Source organism: Arvicanthis niloticus, chromosome 1 (assembly GCF_011762505.2).
Source record: "Arvicanthis niloticus isolate mArvNil1 chromosome 1, mArvNil1.pat.X, whole genome shotgun sequence".
Lineage (NCBI taxonomy): Eukaryota > Metazoa > Chordata > Mammalia > Rodentia > Muridae > Arvicanthis > Arvicanthis niloticus.
This window is the reverse complement of record NC_047658.1, coordinates 67022749-67036168: the sequence shown is the minus strand read 5'-3', so window position 1 is coordinate 67036168 and position 13420 is coordinate 67022749. Positions and strand designations below refer to the sequence as shown.

General features: G+C 42.3%; 2 protein-coding genes across 5 annotated transcripts in view; one reads left to right on the top strand and one right to left on the bottom strand.

The window, feature by feature from the left end:
- Rsf1 (remodeling and spacing factor 1) overlaps positions 1–4278 on the bottom strand; it is a 114550-nt gene extending 110272 nt beyond the window's left edge. Inside the window, exon 1 of the mRNA XM_034486516.2 lies at positions 3800–4278. Within this exon, the coding sequence (XP_034342407.1) occupies positions 3800–4007 (208 nt within the window). The 5' untranslated portion in view covers positions 4008–4278. The remainder of the gene's footprint in view (positions 1–3799) is intronic.
- A 116-nt stretch (positions 4279–4394) lies between these two features.
- The window catches only part of Aamdc (adipogenesis associated Mth938 domain containing), a 31079-nt gene continuing 22053 nt past the window's right edge, over positions 4395–13420 (top strand). The window contains exons 1-2 of one of the 4 annotated variants that reach the window (XM_034486923.2): positions 4398–4553; positions 8030–8126. In XM_034486923.2, the coding sequence (XP_034342814.1) occupies positions 8040–8126 (87 nt within the window). In that variant the 5' untranslated portion in view covers positions 4398–4553; positions 8030–8039. Of the gene's footprint in view, positions 4554–8029; positions 8127–13420 lie in introns of all 4 variants that reach the window. The other 3 variants (XM_034486916.2, XM_076938227.1, XM_034486933.2) reach the window with 3 other exon arrangements.

Below are 13420 nucleotides of genomic sequence, written 5' to 3'. Positions count from 1 at the left end.
ATTGAATTTTAATGGTTTTATTTTATCTTTAAACAACCACAAGTGCTTACTGAGTATTACTATGAGGCATACAATAACTTATCAAGTTTTAGAATTAGAATGGACACTGGTTCTATTTTTTTTTCCATGAAACCTTTCTTGACTAAGGTAAACTTAAGCTACAATATCAAATTAAAGCTTGCAAACAACTTTTTAGGAAAAAGATCACAAAGTATTTAAACAAGAACAAATCAGTAAACTAGTTTCTACCTAAGAATGCTATGGTATTGCTACATCTACCTCAAATGAATGTGTATTCAAGTTTAGCCCCTTTTCATACCCCAGTTGGTAGAGCAGACGACTGAAAAGACAAAAGCATATTCTAAGAGCCACTCACACTAGGAAAAAAACAAAACTTGCATAAAGTAAATTTTTTTAAATTTAGCATGTGTGCACATGTGCACACTCTTTCTACACTCATGCCAAAAAAGCTCCAGTAGAGGTTAGAGGACAGCTTGCAAGTGGTTCTTTCTTTCCACTATGTAGGTTCAGGGAATCAAACTCAGATCATTAGGCCTGGCAACTAAGCTATCCTGCCAGCAAAATTAAAAATTTTCTTTTTTGTTTTGTTTTTTGCTTGTTTGTTTGTTCTTTAAGATGAGGTTTCTCTGTGTGGCCCTGGCTGTCCTGGAACTCACTCTGTAGTCCAGGCTGGCCTGGGTCTCAGAGATCTACTAAAATTAAAGGCAAGTGCTACCATGCTCAGATTAATTAAAACTTTTTAAATGGCACAGAGCTGATTCTTAATAAAACTTACACAAAGTAGAACTCACTTGATTATGACTGACACCCCATGCATTCCCAACTTAACAAAAATTTAAACCTAGTTACAAATAATACACATAAAAGATACTATATAATTTATATATATACATATCATTTATCTTTTATCTAAAAAATCTTTAATTTGTAGTATGAGAATATTTTTGTAAGTACCTTGTTTATTAAAAAAAAAAAATTGTGGTTCCTCTTCCCTGCGTGCAAGGGAACCCCAGTGCACTGGCTATTATCATTATATTGTCATTAAACCTCATGTAATATTGCAGCAGGAAAAAAATTGTAACATTTCATTTGGCTCTTAGCCACTATCTTTGTCTACTGAAGAAAGTGAAGTCCATATAAACGAAACAAATTGTTCTATAACCTATATATTGCATTGCTCAACACAAACCCTGGTCTTTCAACTCTTTCTAGTATATCAGTCTTTGCCCAAAAGACTGAGTCAATCTCATTAGCTGAACAATTTTTGTTTGTTTGTTTTTTTGTTTTTCGAGACAGGGTTTCTCTGTATAGCCTTGGCTGTCCTGGAACTCACTGTGTAGACCAGGCTGGCCTCGAACTCAGAAATCTGCCTGCCTCTGCCTCCCAACTGCTGGGATTAAAGGCATGCGCCACCACTGCCCGGCTAGCTGAACTATTTTAAATTATGCCATAATCCAAGTTCCGAAACCCTTTTTCCTGCACAGTAAAACTTTCACCTTCAGAGAGACTTTTTATTTGCCACATGTCTTGAACTGTGTGACATTAATTAACAATTATTCTTAGATTCCCCACGACAGAATCTGTTATTATCAGTCCTCTTAGCAACTATATGGATGGTAATGCTGTGGCTGAGCTAAAGGATTCCTCTTGGCCCAACTTCTTTCCCGTTTGTCCTCAGCTAATGCCCCAAAGTTCAATGCTAGAAAAATCAAACCTATCCTAATAACTTTTCTCTTTCAATACTAACACCAACTAAGCACAATGATTAAAAATGAAGAAACTGCAAGCTTATCCGCTATTCAAAATGCAATGGCGCCCCCCCCAAAAATCTATGCCTTTCTCTTAACTTGGTCCAAATAAATTCTAAAAACATTTCCCCTCAAGTTCTCACATTTTCTGACAAATAAATTACTATTATTTTTAAAGTATCCTAAAATTAAGTGAGGGTATTATACTTTACAGTGATTACTTCCTTCGAAAAGAATGTAAATATAACTTGGTAATGAAATTAATATACTAGAAGCTTAATATTTAAAAAAAATTCTGCAAGAAAGTCTTAACCTAAAGTAATTTAACTCCGATTTCAGTTTTTAAAATCTTGCCTTTTATAGTTAGAGAGAGTCTAAGAAATGTGAACCAGTAAAGAGATGAAGGCCTGACATACGCCTTTAATCCTAGCACGCGACAGGCAGAGGCAGAAGGATTTCTAAGAGTTCCAAGCCAGCACAGTCTACAGAATTCCAGACCAGTCTCAAAAGAGAAAGGGGAAAGAAAGTATACAACCGCTGTATCAACAACTGCTGTAGGATTAATACTTAATAACATTGTATACCACACACTTTCTCTACAGGTAATACTTTGAATGAGTTCACATTCTTTAGCTATGTAAATACATCATAGCAGAAACGTAATTTCTATAGAGAACAAGAAAGCAACTCTGCTTTCTTAGAAAGGTCACAGCTATCATGCCTTGTACAATTCCCAGTCCACCCTGGTCATCTACGCACAAATCAAAAGAAAAAGAAAAGAAGACCTATTTGGAAAACGTTTCTTCTTCTGCCAAGGGCTGTAGCTAGACAAAGGCAGTGTTCAGAGTACACAAATAAGCCTTCTCTAAGGGGAATAAAGTACCAGAAAAGGAGCGGAATGGATCGGGATTAATAGGGGATAGGGTTAGCGCTCAGCGTGTTAAGACTGTAAGCAGCAAACACAACGCTGAGATGCTCCAGCAAAAGAACCACGACCAACAGCAGCAGCAGCAGGAAGTTTCAATGGGGCCGGGCAGAGCATGCGCCCTGCACCCGCGCGGTGGCCTTATGTGGAAGGAGCACCACTTGCGAACACCAATAATAGACCAGCGGCACCAGAGAGAAACATGAGCAACAAGCACCTTCTTCAACTGTTTCCCCAGCCATCTGAGCCCCTCCTCCAGCCTACAGACCAACCACCCCACCCCAGCCAGCAAATGGAAGAGTGACTTCTTCTTCCCTTAAGCCCTGTAGCCGAGATAGGGGGAAGGGAGAGAGAAAAGTGGAGAGATGCTTTTCTATTATTTTGGGGGAGGTGGTGAGGAGAAAAACTATGGAGGAGGAGATATTAACCCTCTCCTCCCTAGAGCGGAGAAGCTGGGCCGACTTCACTTCCCCTTCCTACGCGAGAATAGGGGGGAAGCCCCCTCCCTGGTCAGAGGAGCTGATCTCCCAAGGAGGAAGGAGTTTGAGGGGGGGGCTAGACCAGACCTCCAGGAGACGGGAAAAGGCAGGAGCCGACTCTCTCGGGGGAGTTCCCAGCACGGGGAGAGTGGAGTGTCCGCAGGCCCCCGCCCACTCAGGTGGAGTGAGCAGAGGGGGCGCCGGGAGAAGATGGGCCCAGCCTCTCGGGAGACGGCGGGGAGGATTGGTGGGAGGAGGGGAAGAGAAAAGCGCAAAGCTGGCCGGAACCTGCACTCCCCTTCCCCCGCCACCTAAAGGGATAAGGACTAGAAGCAACACCGGCGCGGGGGACCCGGCCCTAGAGCGTCAGCCCCGCACAATACCACCCCCTGGGCCCTAGCCCACACCCGGCTCGCGACGCCCCCACCTCGGTCCCCGCGGGGCACGGTGGCCCTTGGGGGCCTCCGCCCCGCCTCCCCACCACCCTGGAAACCCCTCGGGCTAGGCGGAGTAGGGATTCCGCGGAGCCCAATCCTTGGAGAGGGCCCGCAGGGGCCCAGGGTATCTGTGGAGAGCTAAAGCGCGCCAGGGCCGCTTCCCGCCGGGCTTTCGGGCCGATCGCTTACCTTCTCCGTTGCCGATGTCTGGCGGCGGCGCCTGCAGCACCCGCTCCAGCTCTGGGAACGGCAACTCGGGGAGGTCCAGCAGCGGTCCGTAGCGTTCCAAGAAGGAGCAGACTACGGCGAAGTTGGGGCACGAACCCGGGCAGCCCGGAGGAGCCATCGCCGCTGCCGCTGCTGCTGCCGCCGCCGCCGCCGCCGCCGCCGTCGCCATTTTGAACTGGAGGATGGAGGAGGAGGGGATGGGGGGGCGGGAGGAGTTGGGGGGCCGAGGAACGGCAGGGTAGCTTTACGGACGACAGGAGGCGCTCTCGAGTGGACGCCCCTGCGGATGCGAGCGTCTCGGGCCAGGCGCCGCGATCCCACAATACCACGCCGGCCAGGAGCAGTCGAGAACTGAGTTAGATCGGGGACAGAGAGACGCTCTGGGCCCTTCACTTTCCGCCCTCTTCCCGTCCCCTTCCCTCTACGATTTCTCCGCTCCGACTTCTCCCCTCCCACTTCAGGGCTGCCACTGCCTCGTGTGACAGGGGGAATGAAAACAAGGGAAGCGGGGCGGAGAGGCGGGCTTCGAGGCTAGGGGCGGGACCTTCTGAGAACGATAGCCAATGGGGGAGGGGGGCGGAGCTTCGGATGTGGGCCGGCTGAAAGCTAGTTCCAGGCCTGGTAGCTGAACGGCGGTGGCTCAGAGCTACTCAGCTAGCTGCAGAGAGAGGTAAAGCACGGAGCCGACTGGAGGAGCACCGAGCAGAAGCGCTGCGTGAGTTTTCTGCGGGATCCGGAAACGGAGACGATCTACAGAGAGAGGGGGGGAGTTGAAGAGAGACACTAAGACGCAGAAAAAGATAATGGCAGGGAGGAACTTCACCCTGGGGAGAGGTTAGGAAAAGGAAATGTGCGAAAGGTGCGGTTGTAGCTTGGCGTGGGACCATGGAAAGAAGTCTCTCAAAGTTTGCTGAGGGGTGTGCACTCTACTGAGTGTTGTGTGACAAAACTTTTCCTGGGGAGTCGGTAAACACATTTAACCCCCTATAGGGCTGCCACCGACAGACCAAAGTACAGATAACACCAAAGTCCAACTTGGCAAGCCAATACGTTTTATTTTTACAAGAGTATGGATGAGGGGTTACTTACAGAAACAGGAATGACTCAAAGACAGCTGCATCCCCAGGACCCACCCCAGCATGGGTGACAGATTATAAAAACTGGGAGCCTCAGGCACACTGCACAGCCCTACAGGCAGCTCAATGGGTTGGCGTGTCCTTTCCAAGTGACTCTGGTCTGAACCTCTTCCAGGCAGCTCAGCTGGCTTCTGCTTCTTCCAGGCACCTGGTCTGATCTGAGTCTTCTTTGCAGTACAGCTTGTCTGAGAGGCTTCCCCGCTTCTCCTCCCCCCCCCCCCCACTTCCTTTAGTCTGAGAGAGCCCTCACTTTTTTTTTTTACTCTAACAGAGAGGGACCTAATAAATCTGGTTAGTTTCAGGGACTTCCTGAAGCTGTTTGAGTAGTTACTGCCCTGTTTAAAGAGCTTCCTTGCCAGATGGAAACTTTTACACAACACTGAAGAATCTCAGAGTCTCAGAGCTCTGCCAATGGAGGGCCTGAGGTGCTCTGTGGATCACTAGTTAGGAATTGCCCTTGCTGCGTGACAGAATCTGAGGAAACACTCTACTGGGGAACTAAGATGCAAAGACTCTGGACTCAGCTCAGGCTCTGAGATGGCCAGGAGCAGAGTTCTACTCCATTCAAGAGTTGGATGTAGCATTCTCTCAGAAAGAATCCCAGAATGTGGAAAGTTATCAACAATGTAAAATAGAATGTGCAGCTTAGGAAACAGTATACTGTATGCTTGGAGCCAGAAGTTTGAATTGTGCCAGACTTGAGTCCTACCCCTAATTACTTTATAACCTTCTGAAGTGTCTTCCTTACTCTGAACTTTAGTAAAGTAAGACAATAATATCTACAGCATGGATAGTTGACAGTAAAGTGGTTAGTATAATTTTCTGCCACATTGTATATACTTTGAAATATTCCTTCTTGTCCTGGCAGGTGGCAGAGGCAGGGAGAATTCTGAGTTCAGACCAGTTAGGGCTATAAAATAAGACTGTTTCAAAGGATCAAGTCTGTCTTGTTATATATAAAAAAAAAAAAAAGATGTTCTTAAAATTTAGATTGAATTCAGCTATATTTACCCTAAAATTTATTAATTATGCCAAAATTTTAAGAATATATTTAAAACATACATCATATCTACTTCCTAAAACTGATCTAAAGCAGCACATATTCTAAATCAGATAAAATAGGAAAATGTGTTACTAAAGAAAGATCTTTAAATGGGCAAATAATTATGCCAGGAACATGGACATTGGCTTCACAGAAAGTTATGTTGTGTGTTTCCAGGTAAAAAGAGGGAAAACCATAATGGTATATATCATTTTCATTACCAAAGAAACTCATTTTTCAAAAGGAAAGAAATTCTCTGAAAGTTATTACCTAAAATTATGATTCTTTTAAGATATTATCTGTGTGTGTGCAGACATTTGTGCTATTTGCCTGCATGTCAAAAGACAACTTTGTTGAATCACTTCTGTTCTACCTTTTATGTGTGTTCCATATAATGAACTCAAGTGGCCAGGCTTCTTCTTTACTTACTGACCATCTTACTGGTCTTTAAAATGAATTTTGTCTTCAGATTTATTTTTCTCTTAATTAATGTGTATGTGTGTGTGCCTACCTGAGTTTATATGTGCACTGCATGTATACAGGTGCTCTTGGAGGCAAGAAAACATTGATGCTCTAGAATTGGAATTACAGATGTGGGTACTGGGAACTGAACCCTGGGTCATCTACAAAAGCAATAAGCAGTAACTGCTGAGCCATCTCTCTAGGTCCTAGAATAATGAGTCCTTTTATTTTATTTTCACACAGAGTCCCATGTATTCCATTCTGGCTTCTAACTTCCCATATGGCCAAGGATGGCCTTGAACTCCTGATCCTCCTGCCTAAACCTTCCAAGTATTTGTATTACTGATGTGTGCCACCATAACCAGTTTGTATTTTAAATGCTTTTGTATGCATGTGTGCCCACGTGTATAATCCAGAAGAGAGAGCATCAGATCCCCTGAAGCCGGAGCCACAGGTGGCTGAAAGCCACTGGCTTTGGGTGCTAGGAACCACAGGTTCTCTGGAAGAAGACCAAGCATACTTAGCCACTTAGCCATCTTATTAGTCAGCCACTGGGATAATGATTCTTAATCTAATAAACAAATCCTCAAATCAAAAACACCATTAACCCCAGCATTTGGGAGGCAGAGGTTGGTAGATCTCTGTGAGTGCAAGGCCAGGCAGGTCTACATTGTGAATTCTAGGGCAGCCAAGGCTCTATAGAGAGACCTTTTCTCAGAGAGAGAGAAAAAGAAGAAATTATAAACCACAATATGCTTAATACAACTGAAAATGATTTAAATGGTTCTCTTTATGTTATATATATTTTACTACAATAAGGTTTGGGGGGGTTGCTTGTTTAAGTTTCTAAGAAAATATGTTTGTAGCAGGATGTGATGACAAAGGCTTTTCATCCTAGGACAAAAAAACAGAAGCAGGCAGTCTCAGAGTTTCATCTGGTGCCCTCTTCTGGCTTCTGAGGTCATCTGCTCACAGGAAGTGAAGTATACATACACTCAGGCAAACATATATACTCATAAAATAATAAGTACATTTGTTATTAAGAGGAAATATGGCTGTCGATTATTACTGCAAAGTTTTAATAAGTGGGAAAATCAAACTAAGAATTTTGAGATAGAAGTCTCAAAATGCAAAATGTAGAGGGAGGGGAGGACAAAGGAAAACCTGACTGAAAAAAGTGTGACCAGAAGCTAGTCAAATGGTGCCAAGACTCAAGCTTCAATGGGCCGACATGCTGGAAGGAGAAAACTGACTCTTGCAAGTTCTTCTCTGACCTCCACACACATGTTGTGGCACACAGACATTCACACACATGCACATGGAAAATTTTACAAAATGTTTAAAGAGGGAAAGAAAATCTGACCCAGAATACATCTCTACCTACCGGCTGTTTTGTAACAACAAGCTAGACACACAATATTTTGAATTATACCTTTGTGAAAGAATTTCTATGAAAAGAAACTTTGAAGGAAGTGGAAGGTTTTATTACATGTTATATAAACCTTATTGGGTTTCTGTCTTGACTTTCAGCTGTTTTTTTTTTCTTTTCAGGCAGGCTACCATGAGTCCTGGTTTACCTCTAACTGACTATGTGAGGGTCCTTGAACTTCTGACCCTCCTCCACACCTCCCAAGGGCTGGGATTACAGGTGTGTTCCACCATGCCCATGAATTTTTTTCTCTTTTGTGGTTTGTTTGGGTTTTTTTTTCTGTCAGTTTTTTAGAGAGGATCTCACTAGACAGACCTAACAGCCTTGCAGTGAGCCTCCAGGTGCCACCTCCCAGGGCTGGGGTTAAAGGATGTATCCACCCTGCCCTGCTTCAACTTTCCTAGCATCTTGCCTCCCACTTTCCCATGAGGTTGTAAAATAACAGCCTAAAAAAGAAAAGGCTTTAATGCTGCAGTTTTCTTTTACTATGCTTTAATTCACAACCTCGTCCAAAGGGGACTGGTAACTAATGCTAGAGTTTCTGCTTTTCTAGATTGGATTCAGCCTTCCAGACTGGAATGAGAGCAAAGTCCTTAGGTATCTGAAAGGTACATCCACCCAAAAGATGAGAGAGAGGTGTTTCACTCTAAAGCAAGGTTAAGACCATGCCTTCACAAAGTCCATTGTTGGGGAAAAAACAACACACCCCCACAGTACTGTTACCATCTCTTGCTTTTCTGGACTAAGACAATTTATGGGTTACAAGAATTTAATGCCAGTTACAGGTTGTTGGCACATAATTGGCCCAGCACTAGAGAGATAGAGACAGAAGGACCTTGAGTTTGAGGCCAGGCTAAGTATACATTGAGTTCCAGACCAGCCTGAGCTATATAGTAAGCCCCTGTTCCATCTCAAAAGAGTGGAAACACACATGTAAAAGCAATTCACTCTGTAGCTAAGGTTGACCTTGAGCTCATCCCCTGCCTCCACTTCAGAAGTACTGAGATTATAGGTGTTTGCCATCAGGCCCTGTGCCCTCTCAAAGATTTATTTTGATTTTTATGTGTACATGTGTATGTCTGCATGGGTGTGTGCACATGTGGATGTGCCTACAGAGCTCAGAGGCAACAGAGACCCCTGAAACTAAAGTTAACAGAAGCACCCGACATGGGTGCTAGAAATCAACCGGATCCTCTCAAAAGTAGTATGTACTCATAACCACTGAGCCATCTCCCCAGCCCAGCCCCCACCTCTACCCTCACTTTATTGAAGAGCTACCTCTCTAATTATAGCTTGCCTGGAATGTACAGAGCTCTGCTTCAGCCTTCAGAGTGCTGGGATTAAAGATGCGTGCTACCACGCTTAGCACCGCTGTGCCCATTGTCTTCGGGGCTGGGGAGTCACTCTACCAACAGCCATATCATACCAATCTTTTTACATCTTAATTTTTAACATTTCTATTAGATACTTAAGCACACAAATCATGTTTTGCAGTTTTGTATGCTACATAGCAGAAACTGATACTCACGGGTGTGGACCACAAAATTATACACATATTACTTACATTTTAGTTGCAGGAGCCTTGCCCAGAGCCTCCCAAGCAGACCTCTGCCCTACTGTTTAGCAAGTGCCTCTCCAAAAAATTGTAGCAACGGGATATTTAATACAAACACGAACAGACCTTATCCCAACACAGCATTTCCATGTTTAGTGTAGTCTATGTTCACTCTGTCTCATTCTTAAGTACTTTTAATATACCCCCAGCTGATAGTAGTAGTTTCAAACTGTGACTCATGATTCATTGGTATATTTTCACAATCAATTTAGTGCATCAGGATCAAAAATTATACTAAAAATGAAGAAGAATCAAAAAAAATAGAAAACATCACAGTCACTTTAGAGGCCTTGATCTAATTTGTTTTTTTCTGCCAATTAAAGAATTAAATTCATCACCTTTCTTACCTACCCTTGGCCCTCTCCCTATCCGCCTGCTTACCAGGAAGTCTAACTCCTAGTTTTTCAACAAGATCACACAAATACTAAGGATAAGTTTTTTGTTTTTTGGTTTGTTTGTTTGTTTTGATGAATCTAGGCTGCCTACTTCTTAGGCTTAAGAGTCATTTGATAGTAAACACTAAGTAGGCTCATTCCTGTGTATGATTAAACCTCTGTTTCTCAAGGAGTGGGCTATGTCCCATCTCTAACCTTAACTACGAATGATTCGAGGGAAGAGCAACTGTGTCTTTGTTTCAAAAAGATGCTTATAACCATCTTGCAATCCTACCTGTGTTTCAAAAGGTTACATGACTACCTTGTTAGAACCACCTTACAATCATTTCTTTATTTCAGGAGGTCATTGTGATTAATTTGTTATGCTTATGTTCTGCTCCAGTAAGGTAGCCCTCTTGATTTGGAGACCCCGTACCCCTGGGCTATAAAATCCTTGTCTTCCTCTTGTCCATTCTTGACCTCTTAAACCCTGTTTTAGGGTAAGGTAGTCTGTGTACACAGATTTTAAAAGCTTGCTTAATTAATTTGGGGATGATTTGGGTTGGTGCTTCTCCCATGTTTGATATAAACAATTCCATGATAATTATATGTACAGTAACTAAATGGAATTATCCCAAGTATAGAAAGTTTGTTTTAACATACAAAAATCAAACTCTATATTGCATTACATTAACAGAATAAAGAAAAGAGCCCAGTCAGGTGCAGGGTGAAAAGATACAACCCAAAAGATTCAGGAAAAAAAAAAAAACTTTGACAAGACCCAATCTTTTGTGGTAAAAATATTCAGTAAACTAGGAATATCCAGGGACCATTTTCAATCTTACTAATTTATCAATATTTAGGAAAGCCTGACATTTAACATATTAATGGTGAAGATTGATGCTTTCACCCTAAAATCAGGAGCAAGACAGCCATATCTGTTCAACTGTACCAATTGTATTTAACACCAGAGTGGAGGTTCTAGCCAGGGCAACCAGAAAGAAAGAAAATTTATCTAAATTAGTATTGGAAGAGGTATACATGGATTCATGCTCTGTCTTAAGTGATGTGGTCTTATGCATAAGAAATCTTAAGAAATAGAAAGAATTTTAAATAAAAAACATTTTAGTTAATGAGTAAATTTGTAGGAGTCTAAATAAAATCTCAGAAATCAAGTATATTTCAGCATATTAGCAAAACAATCCAGATGTGAAATTAAGAAGAAATTCTATTAGGGGAGGTAGCTTCACCTATAACCCTAGGAACTCAGAAGGCATAAGCCACATAGTCAGATACCATCCCAAAAAGGGAAAACCTTTACAATAGCATCAAAAGCAATAAAATAGGCCGGGCAGTGGTGTCGCACGCCTTTAATCCCAGCACTTGGGAGGCAGAGGCAGGCAGATTTCTGAGTTTGAGGCCAGCCTGGTCTACAGAGTGAGTTCCAGGACAGACAGGGCTATACAGAGAAACCCTGTCTCGAAAAACCAAAAAAAAAAAAAAAAAAAAAAAAAAAAAAAGATTTAAAAGCAATAAAATAATCATAAACGAAGTAAACATTTGAAGAGCCATGAATGGTGGCTCGAACCTCTGATCACTTAGGAAACTAACCAGGAAGATGAGGAGTTCAGAACCGGCCAAAATACACAAAAACAACAAAAACAAAAAATACAAACAAACAAAAGCAAGACTACAGAAAATAAAACAATGGGAAGAAATTTACCTTGATATATGTGGAAACACAATCTATATTTATAGATAAAAGACATTTTTTTTTTCTGATACTAGGATCAAACCCAGAGTCTGCATGGTAGATAAATTTACTCGCCACTGAGTTAGACCCATGGAAGACTTAATGCTGATAAAATGACAATACTCTGTATTGAATTGAATTACAAACTCCATTCAGCATACTGTCCATCAAAGTTCTAGCAGGAGTCTGCAGAAATTGTTAATGATCATAACATTAATATGGAAATGTAAAAAACCCAGAATATTACATAATTTTAAATAATGGATGAAAGTTGAAGAAATCAAACTTCAGGTAAAGGTACAGTAATCAACACTGTAGAGGACTGTCAAAGGATACGTACTGTGGACTGAACTGCATTCTCCCAACTTCCTGTGTTCAAATCCCAACTTTCAATATGAGTATATTTGAAGAGTGTACCTTTAGAGGGTAACTAAGGTTGAGTGGGGTCATGAAGGTGGGCCATAGTTCGATAGGATAGGTGGCTTTGTAGGAAGAGGAATAAAGTTCCCTGTCTCTGGAACTGTAAGAAATAAGTTTCTGTTGATGCAATTAATATTTTGTTATAGTAGCCCGAGCTGACTAATCAACAGCCATTTCATCAGTGCAGTAGAAGGGAAAGCCTTTTGTTTTGTTTTGCTTTGCTTTGCTTTGCTTTGCTTTGTTTTCTTTTGTTTTGTTTTGTTTTGTTGAGACAGGTTCTCTTTGTGTATCTCTTGCTGTCCCAGAACTTGTGTAGACCAGGTTGGACTGGAACACAAAAATCTCCCTGCCCCTGCTTCCTAAGTGCTAGGATTAAAACATGTGCCACCACTGCCTGGCAAAAGGGAAAGTCTAAATCTAAGTCATGTGTATAGAATCCACTGATTGATTTTTTTTCTTTTTTTAAGTATGGGGTGGGTATATGCACATGAATTTGTCTGGAGATCTGAGGATAATTTTTAAAAATTCTTTTTTATATTTGTATGTGTGTGTGAGAGAGAGGGAGAGATGGAGAGAGCATGTAGAAATGAGATGACAACTTGTTAGAGTTGGTTTTCTCGACTATAGAGTCTGGCAATTGAACTCAGGTTCAGGTCAGGCATGGTAGCAAGCACCGTTATCGTCTATGTCAGCTTTCAGGTCTCCAGAGGACAACTTTGTGGAGTCAGTTTTCTCTTTCCATCTTCACATGGGTTCTGGGAATTGAACTCATACCATCAAGTTTGTGCAGCAGTTCATTGAGCCGGCATCCCTTCACTGATAGGCAGGGACTGGATGAATAAATGCATGAAGATAAACAGGGCGGATATAGAAATAATTGTATATCCACCTGTGCATCATACACATGCCTGGTGCCTATAGAGGGCAGAAAAAAAGGGTCAGAACTCCTGGACATGGAGTTATAGGCAGTTGTGAGCTGCCATGCGATCATGCTTGCAGTACATGTGCTCCAAGAGAAATTACTAAGTAAGAAATTCAGGGGGTAACAGTTTCAATCCTGACAAGAAACTATGTAGCTGAGATGTTTGAAGAATTAGAGGCTGTGGAATTCCTGCAAGAGTAGCATGTAAGGAAAAGCCCAGAAATCAAACCAAATGGCATTAGGAAACCACTAGCTCTTCTTTGGTGCAGACGGAATGGATCTTAGGGGCAGTTTATCTACTTGCAGAAGAATGTTTCTAGTATCAACACAATGTGGTGAAATGGGTGTCTGATGGACCCAGATTCTAATCACAACTCTCTTAAAGCTATTTAAACCTTACAGTCTTACCTTCCATATCCAAAAGTGGAA